Genomic DNA, 19,526 nt, shown 5'->3' on the forward strand with positions numbered 1-19,526 from the left:
GCAGTAAATAAAAGGACTGTGGAATACCTATTAAAGACAGGTAAAATAATAGCGAAAGAAGTAATTCTCATAATCTGAATCATGGCAGAGGGAAAAAACAAGATGCCGGTGAACGTTCCTAATGGGTATAAAGTGGGTGAATGCACTCAGCAGAGCTAGTAGTCAATAAAGAACTGTTCTGTGTTAAAATAGAGAACCAGCAGCTCACCACTGGGCTTTTACTGTGTTTCAGGCTCGTGCATCTTTTTATAATAACTGGTCATTTCTTCGTATGAGTTCCCCCTTTTTATAGATGAATAAATTTAGCTTTAAAGAGATAAAATATATACATAAAGGAAGATAGCTAGTTGTATGTAGCAGAGATGTGATTTGAACCCAGCTCTGACAGATGCCAAAGCCCATGTTTTTTTTTTGTTTTTTTCAGTTACAGTTGACATGCAATATTATGTTAGTTTCAGGTGTACAACATAGTGATTAGACATTTATATAACTTACAAAGTGATCACCCCAATAAGTCTAGTACCCATCTCACACCATATATAGTTATGACAATATTATTGACTATGTTCCCTATGCTGTACTTTACATCCCTGTGACTGTTTTTATAATTGGCAACTTGTACTTTTTAATCCATTCACCTTTTTTTCATCCATCCCCCTAACCCTCTCTCTTTTGGCAGCCATTAATTTGTTCTCTGTATCTATGGGTTTGTATCTCTTTTGTTTTTTAAATTCCACATATAAGTGAAATCATTTGGTGTTTGTCTTTCTCTGTCTGACATATTTCACTCAGCTTCTAGATCTATCCATGTTGTAAATGGCAAGATTTCATTCAATGGCCAAGTAGTATTCCTTTGTATCTCGTATATGTACCACATCTTCTTTATACATTTGTCTATAGATAGACTCTTGGGTTGCTTCCATATCTTGGCTATTGTAAAAATGCTGCGATGAACATAGAGGTACGTATATCTTTTCACCTTAGTGTTTTTGATGTCTTCAGATAAATACCCAGCAGTGGAATTGCTGGGTCATAAGATAGTTGTACTTTAATTTTTTGAGGAACCTCCATACTGTTTTCCATAGTGGCTGTGCAAATTTACAATCCCACCAACAGTGCATGAGGTTCCCTTTTTTCCACATCCTCACCAACACTTGTCATTTGTTGATTTATTGATGATAGCCAATTCTGACAGATACGAAGTGATATCTCTCGTGGTTTTAGTTTATATTTCTCTGATTAGTGATGTTGAACATATTTTCATATGTCTATTGGCCATCTGTATGTCGTCTTCAGAGAAATATCTATTCAGGTCCTCTGTCCATTTTTTAATTGGATTGTTTTTTTGGTACGAAGTTGTATGAATTCTTTATAAATTTGGATATTAACCTCTTATCAGATGTATCATTAACGAATATCTTCTCCTATTTGGTAGGTTGTCTTTTCGTTTTGCTGATGGTTTCCTTTGCCGTGCAAACACTGTTTAGTTTGATATAGGCCCATTTGTTTATTTTTTTCTTTTGCTTCCCTTTCCCAAGGAAACATATCGTGTGTGTGTAGATATATACATATATAAGATATTAGATATATATATATCTAAGAGAGATATCAAAGAGTTTACTATGTTTTCTTCTAGAAGTTTTATGTTTTCAGGTCTTACATTTAAGTCTTTAATCCACTTTGAGTTTATTTTTGTATATGCTGTAAGAAAGTGATCCAGTTTCATTCTTTTGCGTGTATCTGTTTAGTTTTTCCCAACACCATTTTTGAGGAGACTATCTTTTTACTCATTGTATATTCTTGCCTCCTTTGTCGTAGATTAATTGACCATATAGGTGAGCGTTTGTTTCTGGGCTCTGTATTCTGTTCCATTGATCTATTTGTCTGTTTTTTGGGTAGTATGGACATTTTAATGATGTTAATTGTTCCTATCCATGAGCGTGGTATATTCTTCCATTTATTTGTGTCTTCTTTAATTTCTTTCTTCAGTGTCTTACAGTTTTCTGAGTATCAGTCTTTTACCTCCTTGGTTAAATTTATTCCTGTTTATTTTGTTCTTTTTGATACAATTGTAAGTGAGACTGTTTTCTTAATTTCTCTTTCTGATAATTTGTTATTGGTATATGAAAATGCAACTAATTTTTTTTGTCCTGATATTTTGTTGAAATTATTTATTAGTTCTAATAGTTTGTTGGTGGCATCTTTATGGTTCCCTCATATAGTATCATGTCATCTGCTAATTTATTTCTTCCTTTCCAATTTGGATGGCTTTTATTTCTTTTTCTTGTCTTATTGCTATGTTGAATAAAAACGGTGAAAGTGGACATCTTTGTGTTGTTTCAGATCTTAAAGAAAAAGCTTTTAGATTTTCACCATTGAGTAGGATATTAGCTCTGGGTTGGTCATACATGGCCTCTATAATGTTCAGATATGTTCCCTCTATCCTCACTTTGCTGAGAGTTTTTATCATAAATAGATGTTGGATTTGTCACATTGTTTTCTGCATCAACTGATATGATTATATGATTTTTATCCTTCATTTTGTTTATGTGGTGTATGATGTTATTGATTTGTGGTTGTTGAACCAACTTGCATCCCAAGAATAAATCTTAGTTGATCATGGTGTATGATCTCTTTAATGTACTGCTGAATTTGGTTAGCAAATCAGGGTAATACTGGCCTTGTAAAATGAGTTTGGAGCCTACCCTCCTCTTCAAATTTTTGGAATAATTTGAGAAGGATGCGTATTAATTCTTTTTTGAATGTTTGGTAAAATTCATCTGTTTAAGCTATCTGCTCCAGGATTTTTGTTTTGGGGGAGTTTTTTTAATTACTAATTTGATTTCATTAGTAGTTATTGGTCTGTTCAGATTTTTTTCTTCCTAATTCAGTCTTGGAAGAGTATGTTTCTACGAATTTATCCGTTTTATTCCAGGTTGAGAAATCAACTGATAGTCTTAGGGCACTCCCTTGTATGTAACTAACTGCTTTTCTCTTGCTACTTTTAAAATTATCTCTGTCTTAACCTTTGACATTTTAATTACGATGTGTCTTGGTGTTGGATACCTTGCATTCATCTTGTTTGGGACTCTGCACTTCCTGGATTTATATGTCTGTTTCCTTCACCAGGTTCGGAAGTTTTCTATCATTATTTTTCCAAATGGGTTTTCAATTCTCTTCTCCTTCTGGTATCCCTATGATGTGAATGTTGGAATGTTGATGTTGTCCCTTAAACAGTTCTCTTTTTTTTTTTAATTCTTTTTTCTTTTTCCTGCTCTGATGGGATTTTTTTTTTTCTACCTTGTCTTCCATGTGCTGACTTGATTCTGTGTTTCGTCTAATCTGTTGGTTCCTCTCTTGCATTCTTCATTTTTGCCTGGTTCTTTTGTATGGTTTTTATCTCTTTGTTGAGGTTCTTACTGAGTTCATCTATTCTTCCTGTAAGTTCATTGAGCATGCTTATAACCAGTGTTTTGAACTCTGTATCTGGTAGATTGCTTGTCTCCATTCCATTTAATTCTTTTTCTGGAGTTTTGTCTGGTTCTCCTCATTTTGGCTGACTCCCTGTGTTTGTTTCTGTGTATTAGGTAAATCTATGTCTTCCAGTCTTGGCAGAGTGGCCTTATGTAATAGTTGTCCTGTGGGGCTCAGTGGCTCAGCCTCCCTTGTCTCCTTACTGGGTGCTCCAGGGGTGTCTGTTGTGTGGGTTGTATGTGCCCTCCTGTTGTAGCTGAGCCATGATTTCTCTTGCTATATCAGAGGGTGGAATTGACCCTCAGTCTGACTGACTGTGAAGGTTGGCCATGGCTACAGTGGACAAGCTGTTGTTCAGGAGCTGATCCCATTGAGTGGGAGCCTCTTTTGCAGGGCTCTGGTGCCAGCCTAGTCCTCCCTTCAGGTGTGTCATTTGTAGAGCTGGTTGACTGGTGTTCGGGTGTGGTCTGTGGCTAGCTACCTGGTATGTTGGCCCCAGTGCAGGCCATGGTCAGCTGCTGATTGTGCCTGGCATGAGCTACCTGGTAGCAGCTACAAAGTAATCTGCAGTTGGTTACCACTTGTGTTGGGCTTGGAGGTTCTTAAGAGAGGCTATGCTGTGAACTGAGGCCGGTTGCCACTGGTGCCAGGTTTGTGACCCTTTCATGGGCACCACAGTTATGAGCCAGCTTAGTTGAGGCTACATGCCAAGCCAACACTGGCCATATGTTATGCCAGGCTTGAGGCCTCCTGGTGGGAGTTACAGGGGACACCGAGACTAGCTGCTGCTTGTTTGGGGTTTGAGAGATTTTAGGAAAGCCCATAGTGCAAGGAGAGGCAGGATGCTTGCGTGGAAGTCTCCGGAAGTGCTTTGGGCTAGGGATTCATCCCATCTCAGGGATTCATCAGGGCCTGGAGAGCTCAGATTTGGCACCTGCCTATGCTGGGGCAGTTGGGTGGGGAAAGGGCTCAACAAAGCAACAGTGGTGCCTGCCCATGTTTTTGTCCCCAGAGAGAGCTGACCTGACCCCTGCCCCTCCAGTCCTCAACCTGAAGATAGTCAATTCAGTTCCTCCCGATATGTCCCTGGCACTTTTTGAGCTGCTGCCCCAGTGCTGTAGCTTAGAGCAAGTGAGCTTGTGAGCGAGTAAGTCCATACTCTGCTCCTTTAAGAGGAACGCTGGGACTCCAGTAGCTGTCCCTCTCACTAGGGTGTAATCCCTACTGGTTTTCACAGCCAGATATTATGGGGACTTCTCTTCCTGGAACTGAAGCCCTGGGATGGGGGGCTCAGTGTGGGGCTGGGACCCCTCACTCCTCTGGAGAGACTTCCACAGTTAAGTTATCTCTTCTGATTCCTAATTGCCACACTGTTGGACACAGGACCAGCCTGTTCTGCTTTTCTGCCCCTCCTACCAGTCTCATCATAGCATCTTCTTTACATCCTTAGTTATAGGACTTACGTTCAGCTAGTCTTCAGGTGGTTCTCAATGATGGTTGTTCTATAATTTAGTTATAATATTGATGTGGTCATGGGAGGATGCGAGCACAGAGTTTACCTACTCCACCATCTTGACCGGAAGTCAAAACCCATGTTCTTTATTCTTATTTTGGGTTTCCTTCATTTTTGTCTCCCTAATAATAATAATAGTGGGGGTGGGGGTGGTAGTAATAGTAATAGCTATGTTCAATATCCTGTCTGTAAGAAATTAAAAAATACTATGTACTATATTGAGAATATTTTGAGCACAAAAAGGTTAAGTAACCTTTCTAAAATTGGTATAAAGTTTGTATAAAAACTCATTGTCTCAGAGCACTTTATTTCTTGAAAATTTCCAATAACTGATGGGAGGAGGATTTTGTAAGGTGTTGTTTATTATCTGTAGTCAGTTTGAAACTTGTTTTTGTGCCATTGTTTTAAATGAGTCATTGTTCTTTTCATTCTGTTTTGGAAACATCTCTGCATCCTTGTTTTCATGCCACAAAGAACAACCATTCTTGTAAACTGCTTCTTGAGTTAAAGGAGAGAAAGTATTAACTATATAAAACATTAACCAACTGATAGGAATCATCACAGTCCTTTCCTTTGCTTGGAACTAAATGCTCTGATTTGTTTTTTTCCCTCTTTGAATGAAGTTGCAAACCTGAGTTCCCAGAGAAGTGGTCTGAGAATATTATGGCCAAGAGATACATGGGATATAACAGCCCCATGAAGGATTACAGTTGATGACAGGACTCTCATGCTACAAACCCTGAGCAGCTGAAAAGCTAAAAATAACTCAGGGCAGTTCTTAGACTAGAAACAGAAACCTCCTGTGAAAATTGAAGAGCTTTCTGGGAATGGCAGGTTATAATTTTAAGGGAGTCTGCACAAGAAGAATTATATAGGAATCTGGTAAAGAGCTTAAAACCTGTTGCCTTAGTTATACCCTCAGTTGTCCCTTGTATGTCTTTTTCAGCTCAACAGTCTGAATAGCTATAGCTTGAAGCTCCTTTTTCCATTCTGTCTCAGGTTATAGTCACCTTCTGTGAGATTGGTTCTTTATTCAAAAGCATAAAATTTCAGGGACTAGTTAACCTGGGTCACATGGGACACAGGTGACTGAGAAAAGGGGGACAGTTCACAGCTATGGATTTGGTGAATGGGAACTACTAGTAAATATTTTTGAGTCATAACCAGTTAGTTTTCCAAGAACTGAGAATAGATATGCAAAGATAGTTGAGATGTGGTTAAAGGAAACAGAAGGGTAGGTGCAAGGGAAACTGGTTATGAAGTCAAGCTAAAATTATTGTTCCATAAGACTAAGCATCTTAAAGTTGTAGATAGAATATTCTGGAAGTCCATTAAGTCGTGAAGGATCTGGCTGTAGCAATATTATTTTGATTCTAATTGATTTCTAGAATAGAATATTGGGAGCTATTTCTTAAAGGCACAAAAATGTAATTCAGGACAGCCATCTTGCCTAGGTGGTAAACATACAGAACATTCTTTCTTAAGAGGTGGTACAAACTGAAAATGTTCATAGGTTTAAAAAAGTTTTAGGTAACTGGTTGGATGTTAAATCTGTAATGGGATATTGAAGCAAAGCAAGGCACTTTGGGGACATTGAAACCTTAAGTGGTTAGCTTCCAGAAGGATAGCCGTTTTCTCTCACAAATGTCCTGTTGTACCTACCACTTGTCTTGTTTTGTCACATCTATCACTTTGATCGTTCCTAAGACTTTATTGGGAATATCTTACAGTTTAATCTCACCCACATTTCTTCACCAGTGTTACCTCAGCCAGAGGAGAACAGGGCAAACATGATGGCTTCTTCTAGAAAAGGAAAAGTATGAAAACAACCACTAAAGGCATTTTCGCATTTTTCCTTTTTTGACGTTCTTTTACTTGTTCTCCTTCTTTTTTTGAAGATCATCTTTAAGGAAGGCTAAACTGAGGTTTTGAAATGGTGGAAAGCCCATGGGAACATAGGAAAGCAAAAAAAGTTTGAAATCATGCACATTGAAAACCGCAGTTCCAACTCTAACTGTGGATTTGAGAAAAAGGTTCACTCAGAGTCCCTCTTCTGTGAGAAGGTTCCTAACTAAGCTTATTATCTACCCTGGATTCTTAACTGCTTTTAAGCAAGTTTTATTTTAAAGGTCATTTCAAAGTTTTATTTTCATGTTTCCTATAGCCCAGTTCAGAAAATTTAAGAATATAATATTTAAAATCATATGAGAACTCCACTTGATAAAACTATTGCTTTCTTGGCATGGGTTAGAGGAACATATTTAACAGTAATTATGCTTGAGGCATTATACCTTCACTCTCACTTGGGATTTAAAATGCGATGTTCTAATAACAGAACTCTAAAGTTTATTTTAACACAGGCAAAGGGAAACAAAGGCAAAATGCATATATCGAATCAGGAGGCTGTTGGCCTGTGAACATTCCCTCTAATTATATTTATAAGTGAATTGTATCTATCCCTAATGAGAAATGACTGAAAATCACAAGTTCAGCTATTTGAAAACTAGTTATAGCCATTTATCAATATAAAATAACAAGACTATTGTTTTTACAAATTTGTACATCAGTTTTTTACTTGCAACAGAAATCATTTACAAAATAAATAAATAGTAGGTTCTAAATCTAAAGAAATACCATGTTTCCCTGAAAATAAGACCTAGCCAGACAATCAGCTTGAATGCATCTTTTGGAGCAAACATTAATATAAGACCCGGTCTCATTTTACTATAAGACCGGGTCTTATATAATATTATAGTAAAATAAGACCTGGTGTTCTATTAGTTTTTGCTCCAAAAGACGCATTAGAGCTGATTGTCCAGCTAGTCCTTATTTTCTGGGAAACAGGGTGTAAGTCACAAGATACAACTGATATTTGGTAGTTACACAGGTGCCATATAGACTATAATGGAAAGTCCACCCACTTCCCTCATTTGCTTGTGTGGTCTTTGGAATCTCATGAGTAAAACACAAGAAAATCTACTGGAAAAGGATTACATAATAAGATAGTTTGGTTAGATCAAGAATAGTAATGGGGGAACATTTTCTCAGTCCCTTGAGACTGCTTCCTGGCAATTGTCGACAGTTTGGCTCAAATAAACTCTTATAAGCTTTAAAACAAAAAAGAAAGAATAGTAATGGGCACTTCACAAAAGCAGTAATTCAATTAGGCAGTACCCATAAAAATGTTAGAACTCTGTAGTTAAAAAGTGCACACACACACAAAAAAATGACTCAAAAGGGAAAAGGAAAATGACTGAAATGGTAGAAGAAGGCATTTTCATACTCTGCTGGTAAAGTGTTCATTTTTATAAATATTTTGGATGACAGTTTAGCAACCTACATATCAGAAACTTCTAAAAAGACCATGCTAGTTAAAATCTGCTTCTAGCATTTAGCCTAAGGGAATAGCAATTGAACATGTGCACCAATACATATGTACAAGGATGCTCATTGCAGCCGTGTTTATAAAAGCAACAAATTGGAAACAACTTATGTGTTCATCAGTGGAGAAACTGTTTAACTAAATTATATTGCAGCTATTAAACATGATGATGCAGGGCTTTATATCAAGCTAGAAAAATGTCTGTGATGGATGTTTATAAAACAGTACATATAGTATGATACCATTTTGGTTGATGTGCATGCATACGCGTGTGAAATCCTAAAAAGATGTACTCCAAAATATGAAGAAGCTCTGCTCATCTCTAGGAAATGGGATTACATATGACTTATTTTTTTCTTTATATTTTTCTGTTTCTTCAGAATTTGTATTGTGCATATATTTTTTATCATGGGGGAGGGGCGCTAAATTTATTCTAAGAAAAAGTAAACCTTAGCTCCTACTACATGCAAAGGGTCAGCAGAGAACTCAGGGTGAGCAAGACCTGGCCACTGGCCCTCAGAAATTAATAGTGTGGTTAATAGAATGGGGAAGGAGACAGTGGGATTTGTACAAAAATTGTTCTGGGTCATTCCTGAGTTCATCTTGATCGTCATAGTGTCACCACCAGGGGATGTTCTTGGAACATCCTGACACACTTGACTCTGTAACATGTTTGGAGTCCTCGTTTCTGGAGGCACCTCCTCCTTGAACCCACCACACTTCCTCCCTCTTAACACATTCCTGAATGCTGGGGTCCAGTCAAAAATGCGCTGGTGCATCAGCCACAGTGTGCCATTCACTGAGCTGACTTCCTGTGTGGCTCCCTGTGTGTCTGTGTGCTTCTCCTTATCCCTGTTACTAATATCTAACGTCTTTTTTGCTTTAGTATGATGAATATTTTGTATTCTCTCTTTCTATTTTTTTTATTATATTACTTTTATAATAACATTCAGTTTTATCAGAACAACCCATAATCATTCAGACTTCTTGTATGTCCTGATAATAAGTTGTTTACTCAATGAGACAGAGAATGATTAATATATATTAGATTTTTTTAGCAAACATCTATTAAATGAGATTACCAAAAATTGATATATTATTTACAATATTCACAATAGGATTTTTGGCAAATTCTCCCTTGTAGGCTTTTTAAATTTTATTTTACTTTATTTTTTTTAAAGGTTGAGTTGATATGGTTTACTTAACATAATGACTTATTCCTCTTAGGGCCAATATCTAACTTCTAACTGCCCTTTTCCCACCCTTGCTTCTCATAGTACTAGTCCTTCCACGTTCAGCATTTAGCCTTTTGTACCTGCAGTTCTTGGCATTTTTCCTTGAACTGTCTCACTATCATGTGTTCTTATAAGCTGAGGAGGTGATCAAAACATAAGGAATAAAATTTGACCAGGTCTCTCCTGTTTCTGCAGTAATTTTGCACAGTTGTATAAAGGAAAAAAAAGTTTCACTACTATGCCTTGAATCTGCCTGAACTCTGCTACAGTTAAGGAAAACACTTCGAACTATATTTCATTCATAGCTACATGGCATGTAAATAAAATTTCATTATTTTCCATTTGAGATTTAAATATTTACAAAAAGGCTTTTGCTTTTCAACTTTTGTTTCCCTAGAACTAGCTATGTGCATGGATTCAGGGTTTAATGAGAAATAGAAAATCCTATATTTTCGCTTTAGTCCTCTGCTCTGATTAGCTTGTTTTCTTTCTGCTGTGCTTCTTAGAATTAATTATTTTGTTTTGCTGGTCTTAAAGACTGCAGAGAGCCACATGTTTGTTACAAACATTCACATATCAATTGCTCTTTAATTATGTTTTGATATTGTTTTTCATAGTGTAATTCATCGACTATTATTGTTAGATGGTACACCTTTGTTGCATCCTGCTTTGTGTAGAGGTCAGGACCATTACCCCAAAAAAGTCTGGAATGTTCTCCAATCTCTTAGTCAATGACAACCATAGCAGGGCAGGAATAGCCTATTTGGAAATTCTAGAGATACAGTTAGATAATATAACCTGCTGCCCAAGGCAAGTCCAGCACCCTCACACATAAACACGAGTTTGAGCAAAGATCCCAGTCTGACTGCTTTGTATCCAGACTCTGCACAACTGATTTAAAGCCAACATTTTAAACTCCCGGAGTAGAGGCCTCTGTTGTGACACGGGACTGCCGATCCTGGTTTTGCAGAGTGTTCTATGAGACACTTGAGGAATGTGGGGCAATGTTAAGCAGCAGGTCATTTCATGGACTCACCAAGTGCTGATGCCAAGGACTTCAATAGTGGGCTCCTCACCTATCATCGACCCAGATGCCACAGAACAGTGGCACTCAGGCAGCTGTTTCCCCAGGTCCTCTTACTCCATCCCTTCTTTGCCCAGAAGACAGACCTCCCCCTCAGGCAATCATCATGTGACCCTTCATATTCCTGAAGAATAGCATCTTATTCAAGGAGAAGTCCAGTGCCTTCTTTCATTCAGAGACAGCTTATGAGACATTTTCCTACCAAATGATTACTGGGAAATGCTCGTCTTTGGACTTGTCTTTCTGTCCACTGTGATAGTCTTTCTCAAGCACGTGTCCTATAGTACAGAGATTCCAACTGCTCTGGGGCCAGAACTGGTACATACCCACATATACTTCCTAGCTAATAGCAAACAGTCATCTTTTTTCATGTTCTCAAACTCACAACTCTAGCTTGAAAGCACTGGGCGGAATAATTTTGCTGCTTGCATTTTTTATCCTGATTTGGATAAGGAGGATCCTGCTCTGTTAGCTCTTTTATTGAAGAAGCTGCCCACAAATAAAAGGAGGAGAGGAACCAGCTGAGAGGAGGGAGGCCTGGAAAACATCACTTGGGTAAATCACACACGATCTCCCTTCTACACTGCTCAGCCAAGCTCTTCTTTCTCAGCTCTCCCCTCGCTCATACCAAGCATGTCTCCTCTTTATCCCCAGTGCGAAATATCAGTGCCAACAGCCAAAGACAGAAGTGGTCAGGTCACTATTCTGCAATGGTTGGCAATGTTGTTTTGCTTTATTTTGATACAATGAACATAGCTAGTCCTTTTAACCACAGCAGCCTTTAACTTTTAGTATAGTGTTAGGTGAGGTTGCTACAAATGAATAAATAAATGCTAGGTTGGTGGAATCTAGTCTCCTTGGGACCAGAGAGGGCAATTGGTGTGAACAGATGTAATGTATTATAGATTTCAAACTGTAATTAGAAATTTGCTTGCTATTGTTTTCCAGAAAGGAAGAAGTATTAACAGCTCGAGACTCTGTTGACTTCCTTGGCATTGAAGACATTTGCCTAAGGTCTCAGGGTAACAATTACGGAGTTACCCCAATGAATTTACGAATTAATAGATTTTCTAGCCAGAAAGTCAGTAACCATACATATGCTGTGATCTCTAAAGTGATTTTACCTGATAAAATTTTAAACCTCTTCAAGTACTTTTTAAGTTTAATCTGCTGAATAGAAAAAGTTGGGTTTCATAGTTGTTTTTCTTTTCTTTTGTTTTTCTTTGTTTAAATTTTATCTTGGTGCCATTTGACTTGGTAGACAAGACTAAAGATCAAATTTTTGGTGGGGGGTTAAATGACTTAACGTGTGATTTTTATTTCATATCACAGAAATACTAATTAAATACCCAGTAGTCAGGCTGATGCCAAGCAGTATAAGAAAAATTCTCTAAAGAGGTTAAGAGCAGAGTTTCTCAGATATTTAGTGTATCTAAGAATTAACTGCAGAATTTGTTTAAAATGCTGATTTTTTTCATGCTAAACCCTAGATTTTAATTTAGTAGGACTGGGATGGAGTCTAGAAATCTGCAAATTATTGACCAACTCAGTGACTGATATAAGATAAAGAGATTTCTGTGGAATTAAGCATGCTCTTATTTCTTGAACTGGATAAATGGATGATGGATGATGAATAAATGGACGATGGGTGGCACAGAATGAACATTATTAGGAGAATCAAAGTAGAGGCAAGAAGAAGCCAAGGTGTTTTATCCTAGCTTAACAGGTTCAAATTAGAAAAGCCCTTCAGTATCACCCTACAAAACCTGGGGATTAGAATCTTGAAACCTTCCTGGTTTCAGAATAGAGGAATGATAATAAGAGAGTGATTTTTAAAAGAATGTTGCTTTGATGGGGTGAGTTGTAAAGCTAGACAGCCGGGGTAGAAGGTTTAGAGTGAGGTGATAAATATGAGCATCAAGGAGGAAGGAGGTAATAACAACAGAAAATAAAATGTCAGAAGACATATTGGTAAAAATGTTGAACCTCCTTTCAGATACCTTCGGATAGGAAGTTAATGTTAAATGCATTAAAAATACTCGTTACAAGCATAATAATAACAGCAACAACAATAAAAATAACAAGAATAAAATAAAATTCAACAGGTTTGTCAGGTGTTTACTTGAATGATTCTTGAAACTCCATAGGAGTTCAGCAGCAGCTTGTATTGCCTTCTTTTAATGGGGTTTTGAGAGTAAAATTTTTAAAGATCAAATTTTGAGTAAACTGAGAGAAGGCGTAAAGAGGCCAGGACTTGAATAATTCACCTCTGAATAATCAGTCATTTAAAGATAAACTGTATTTATCCTGAGAAATTATTAAAACTTCATATAACGCAAAAGCAAAATTTTAGGAGAGGACTTTTTTTTCTTAAGTTTTCTATTATTTTGATGTCCTGTTGGGTGAGTTGGGCCTGTAGTGGGACTTATTACTGAAAAATCCAGCCTTTTTTCCATTTTTTATAAACATAACAGTTTTATCCATAAATTAGCCTTTTTTATTTAGACAGATTCCCTTGTTTGTTACGTATTCTTTCCAACCCAGCACTTAGTTTCTCCCTTCTTCCCAATTGCCTGGTAGAATGTTTTCCGCCAAGAGATAGGAAACCTGGATTTCACAGCAGTAGAAAATTGGCACCCTTTTCCCTGACATTGCATTCTAATAATACCATATCAGAATTTGACCTAGTTATTTCTCACAGACAACTGTTGCCAAGTCTGTAGGGGTTTTCCTCCAAAGGGCCATGATGTTCTATCACACGAGAGAGATGTGCGTGCAGACCAGATTAGCGTAGAGCTAGCTGCCAATCTGTGCCCCTGAGCAATGGCCATGCAAGGAAGACTGCCTGGAGTCCTAAGAAAATGTGGTTCTTATTTCAGGCCTAATTCTTCAGAACTTAACTTCAATGAGCTCCTGCTGGATGCCACCAAAGGCAACATAATGTGGGCAAGAGAGAACAATTTGCTTTTATACACTTTACAGATGTCTGCAACGATAACCCGGTTTTTGTGGCTATATTCCACCCTACCTCACCATTCTGAGAAACTATTCATTTTTCTTTTTACTCTACACAGAATTTTCCTCTAGCAGCTGCCCAGGGTGGCACCAATAGTAACATCTTCATTGAAAGGAAGAGAAATCGAAGAGGCCTCAAGGACTCTGGCTGATAGGAAAAAGACTGGGCTGAGCATTTTTTTATAGCTTTTTAATACTCTTAAAGAAAGTTTGTTGGTTTTAAATTGCAAATAAAAGAATTGGGTAGTGGCATCAGCTTAAGACGTTGATGTGTCTGTTTTCCTGGCCCCACAGTGCCCTGGCTAGGAAAGGTCTCCAGGCAAAGTCACACTGTCTGTGGTTAGAGCCTGTGGTTAAATGAGGCTGAGATGAAGGTGTGTTGAGTTAGGTTACATCAGTGGCATGCATTCTGCAGGTGGAGTACTGTGCTAAATGGGGGGAACGTCAACTACTAATAAACCTTCACAGGCTCCCTGCTGGAAAAGAGGAAAGGAATCACAAGTGTCAGGTTGTATATGTTTAGCAAAAGATACATCTCCAAAGTGGGAAGAAAAAGAGGAAGTGGTGGTATAAATTAGGTTATTTTTGTACTAATTGATGCTGACTGCAGAGAAGAATTAATCACATTGAATGATTAAGTGCTTCCACCAAATGACTGCAAAATGCAATCTCCCCATGAGCTTTTAATTAAAAAACTGAAAATATTAAAAATATTACTTAGTTAAAAAGCAGTTTGATTCTTAAACAACAAAATTTACATAAGCATCCTGACAAACTATGTGAGAAAACAAACTCAAGTCTTTCGAAACAATTCTTTACAAATCCATATAGTCATAGAGATGTGTTTCATATAGTAATAGAGAATAGTACTGTGTTCATTTCCAAATAGACATGGTTTTCAATTGTATTAGGTCTGTGTTTTGCCATTATTTCTTTGTTTTTTAACCCATCAGGCTTTTGAGATCTAAATGAAAGTCTCATTTATTTTGTTGTCGTTGCTATTTTTTTTTCTCCCTAGGAATGAGGGGGTATCTTTTGTGAAATTTGGAACAAATACCAAAGACCATTGTAGCTTTTGTGTATAGTGAAGGATTTGTTTAAGGTTATCAAATGATACCTTCAATAAAGTGGTGAGGTCCAGAGAAAAGTCAGGAAAGATGATGAAAAAGTTAGAAAATAAGACAAAGGAAGGATGAGGTTTTCATCAACAGTGCTTTGTTTTAGGAGATTTTTCTTCTTGTTAAATGAACTTCAGTCCTGTGGATAGGCATCTCTGGTTACTGTGTTCATTTCCAAACCGGATACTCCTTTTGCTGTTTGAGGTGGGAATAATTTTGGGATGATTGTGTCGCATATATACTGCTGGTATTTTCCCAGGCACTTGTAGAATAATGCGAAACTGCTCAATTCACAGCATTCCTTTCACCAAGAACAGACTATGCTTGCGAAGATCGTGGGGACAGTGACCTTTGTCAAGTAACTAGTAATGGATATATTTCTCTTTTTCTGTAAATACATCGATGTACCCACTAAAGCTAGAAAATAAACACTTATAAATTGGCATTTTTCTTTCAAAAATTATATTTAAATTTGTTTTTCCATTGCACACAGGAAGAATTTAATGGAAAATTTGACTCCCTCTTTTTTAATGACGGCCACCGAAGAATTGACTTTGTTCTCGTGTATGAAGATGAAAGTAGGAAGAAGGAGACCAACAAAAAGGGTTCAAATGAAAAACAAAAGGTAAGCTTTTTTATGCTGTGGGGACAGAGCCAGGAGTGCAGTTTCCAGGCTCTCGGCCTCACGTGGAAAGGTGCTGGCTCGGGTAGTAGATGGCCATCGGTTGTGGCTAGTTGGCCGTCAGCTGTAGCCAGTTAGACAATTGGCCCCTGATATAGCTGCCGCGGCTGTGCTGGTTGGTGAGTTGAGGGGAGTCGAGGAGAGTCGTTGGTCGGTTGGCAGAAAAGCGGACAGCAGGTCGCACGTCATGTGAATCCAGCCTCCAGTGAGACTATAGTGGTATGACTCCTCTACCTATGGCTCCGTGGGTGTTCCTTTTTGGCCTAGCCACATCCTGCGTCCTTATGTGGGGGAGCGGGAGCAGAGACCCCGCAGGCCGTCCTGCATGACATATGCTCTTTTTCTTTCTTTTTATTCTTTATAATATTCTGAAAAGTAAAAAGTGCTGTTTTTATGTAAGCAGTAAAGTGAAACTGGTGTTTGAAATATCATATACCATACATACCTTCATATTTTCTCTGTTCATCATTCCCTCAAGGCATGTTAACACATTTCTTTTATTTTTAATTTGAAATAGAAACTTCCACAGGCTCTTAACCTCAGTTGGTTTCACAGCTGAAGGCAGACTTTCTTCCAAGGAAAAGCACTACCTACAGAAGAGATTTATATTAAAAACACACGTGGCTGTTTGCAACTAGGTAGGAAAGGAAGGTAACAATTAATAATGACAGCAAGGGGAGTAACTAGCATTCTGTGTGTGCTCACTCACAGACGGTACATGCCTTTTACATGCATTTTCTCATTTAATCCCCATAACATGAGATGTATTTTATTATCATACCATTCTAGAGGACAGAATTGACCCTTAGAGAGTTTAAGTGATTGCTCTAGTATAAGAAATAGTGGAGCCGTCCTTCAAACTCTTGTCTTGAATCTAGAAACTGTCCTCTTGACCTCTCCCATTTTCTGTCACCTCCCTTCTGTCCTTGTCATCCATTGCCAATCAAGCTGCTCCTTCCTCCCTTTCCTTTGCTTCAAGCTCTTTCGGGTAACAGGACCATCGTTACCTCAAGAGGTTAAACTGTTTAGTAGGCTAGGGTTTTTACACCTGCCTGGATTTCCTTTCCCTGAACTCAAACTGTATTAAACTAGAACAGGAGAAAAAGAGAGCATACCTGTAAGTGTCACTTTTACCCACTTTGAAAATCACTTCTTCAATTCTTTGTTTCTGTTTTTTCCTCACATCTGTGCTATTACATACATACAGCTTTAATTGTCCCTAGCTGGACTCTCTCTGAAATATTCTTAAAATTATTGATTTGTGCCCATTTGTTCAAACCAAGTGAAACCTATTTAAAATGAAGTAATCAGTCCTGTTTTATTTTGATTTTTTGTTTGTATTTTGGAAAGGGTAAGTTTGGAGGTTTGTATTTACGTGGTGTCACAGGATGAGCCTTGGCTTTGGAACCTCACATTCAGATTCTAATTCTGCCACTGTATTACTTGGAGTAATTCTAGTTGATTTCACAGACTAGTCCCGAATGACAGAGGCTTAACAAAATCAAAGTGTATTTCTTGCTCGTGTCAAGCCCAATGTGGCATCCCTATTTGGCACAGTGGTTTGGAGGTACAGGTATAGCTCTGTTCCTTGCAGTCATTCAGGAACCCGACTGACACAGAGGTGTTGCCATATTCACAGGTAGTTTCTAACATCATCCTGGGCATCAACATAAATAGTAGCTAGGATAAGAGAGAGGATGGAGAAAGTACCCATGCTTCTTTACCTATTTGGCCTGGAAGTGACTACATCAGTTGTGTTCACATTCTATTGACCAGAACTCAGGCAGGTGGAAAGTGTACTTTCTTGCTGGACAGCCATTTCTCCGTAGGAACTCCACCCTGTGGAAGGGGAACAGGAGGTTTGTTGGATGCTGGCTTGTCTTTGCCACAGCTACTAACTGGCTGTGTGACTTCAGTGAATTTTCTTATCATCATATTTTATGATTATTTTTGAGATGCCTGTTATTTTTACATTTTGACATCTCTGATATCCGAGTACATCTCACAAATGGCGTGCCATAATTTCATTGGCTGAATTTTTTCTTATCGGTACCTAGAATATTGGCTCACCATGCAACCAATGGCATCTTAGATTCAGGAAAATGGGAATCCTGATACTTAGTCCGTAGGGTTGTGGTTTTTATTAAATACAATAGTATATAGAGATGTTATATAAATTTTCAACATATGTTAGATAGTAATGTTCATTCCTGTCACTTCCCATTTATTTGGGGTTTTCTTATAACCGTGCACTGGTATGAAAAGGCATGACTCTCCTATTATTGTATAGTTTTATCACTATTTCAGTAGCTTAGAGTACTTTATCATGTTCCTGTGGACACTAAGATATCTCCTTATGCAGTCATAGTCACCTTCATAAAATATTCATTAAGCATCCGAATGCCAGTGGAACTGGATGGAGTACTACATGAAGTAAGTTAAACAAATCTAACCCAGTAACGTATAAAGGAAGTAGTTCTAGTTTTAGACAAGAGCTTCACTGCCATGGTGAAGGAGCCCTACAGCTGCTTGCATTATTAATAAGTTCTACATTTGCTTTACACAGAAACATAGGTCCCAGGGTAACTCATATATCAGGAGAAAAAAAAAATCATTAACTTGGGCAATCCCTGAACTCATGGATTGACGTACCGTGATGTTGGTTTTTATAAGCCGTGCTTTGAAGTGTTTTGCATTTCTATTTGTACATAATTGCTTAAGTTAGACTCCAGCAGAATGCACAGCTCAGCTTTGGAATCACATTTTTATTAATTGGAAAAACTTTTGCAAGTTCTGTCATACTCCCTGCCAGTCCTCATATAGGATTTAGGACAACACCAAGGAAAAGCAATTTCAAAATGCTGTTTACTTTGAGAGGAAAAAAAAAAATGTCTGAACCATATTGATTTCCTAAAGCAACACCAAGGTTGACTTTGCCAGGAGCTGACCTAAAGACTACTGTTAAATACTTTTTTTAGAGATGATGGAGAAAGGTAGAAGTGATAGGGCCACACATATCAAAAACACAGAGGAGTTAAAAGGCTATGTCTTCCCAAAAGTAAAAGAGAAATTATTTTTCTAACCAAACCTCCAAATATCTTGTAACTTTATCGCTTTATATTAGTGAAAATACTTCATAAACCTCACACCTTCCTTTTAAAAGCATAAAAAATTTACATTTAGATTTTGCAAGGGGATGACTTTAAGTGGTTATAAACGCTCTTTTAGCCAGTAGTTCTTAACACAGAATCATTTCAATTTCTTTGTTTCTTACTGCAAGTAATAGGAAGATCAAACTCAAAATGGCTTACATGCTTAAAGAAAATAATAATTTTCTCATTTAAGAAGTAGCCTGGAGATAGGACCATTTCTTGGGTAGATAATTTATTGGCTTAATGAGGTCATCAGGAATCAAAGTTCATTTCGTCCGTCTGCCCTGCCATCCTCCAAATGTTGGCTATTCTTAAACTGGCTTCACTCTGTTATAAGATGGCTGCTACAATTCCAGGCATCCAGAGGCAAAGGGAGAGAATGCCCTTTCTCATGGCCCTTTTTTAAGGGGAAAGAAAACTCCCCTGGAAGGGCCCAAAACAGACATCCTTTCACAGTTCATTGTCTATCACAAATCTATCCCTAACCAACTCCTGGCAAGATGAATGGAGTCACCATCATTAGCATAGACTAATCAAGACTAGTCTTTCATCTCTTGAAACACCTGATCACTCAATATCTGAAAACTACTGTGCTTTTCTTAGTAATGAAGAAGTGGAGAATGACTGTTCACTAGGCAGCCAGCAGTGTCTGGCACAGTAAGTGATTAAATATATTTAAATATGTTTGATATATATTGTGAAGGACAAAAATGTTCTAAATAAAACAGATTCTCATATACTTTTCCAACTCCTCCTGCTCGATTTGGTTAGTAATGCTTCTTTCTTTCATTTCCTTTTTTTAGAACTGCTAGCAAATGGCAGAATTGATCTATTTGAATTTCATTTTGTCTGCCACTTGGCTTCCCTTCAA

The 19,526-nt window shown here is 37.8% G+C and overlaps 1 protein-coding gene across 3 annotated transcripts in view; it reads left to right on the forward strand.

Moving 5' to 3' along the window:
- The window catches only part of ANO6 (anoctamin 6), a 209,399-nt gene that overhangs the window by 127,093 nt on the left and 62,780 nt on the right, over positions 1 to 19,526 (forward strand). For all 3 annotated transcript variants that reach the window (XM_088798927.1, XM_019748415.3, XM_019748416.3), the window contains exon 3: positions 15,315 to 15,446. In XM_088798927.1, the coding sequence (XP_088655053.1) occupies positions 15,315 to 15,446 (132 nt within the window). The remainder of the gene's footprint in view (positions 1 to 15,314; positions 15,447 to 19,526) is intronic.

Source organism: Rhinolophus sinicus, chromosome 1 (genome assembly GCF_057876585.1).
Source record: "Rhinolophus sinicus isolate RSI-liver-muscle chromosome 1, RSI-T2T, whole genome shotgun sequence".
In the NCBI taxonomy this organism is placed as follows: domain Eukaryota; kingdom Metazoa; phylum Chordata; class Mammalia; order Chiroptera; family Rhinolophidae; genus Rhinolophus; species Rhinolophus sinicus.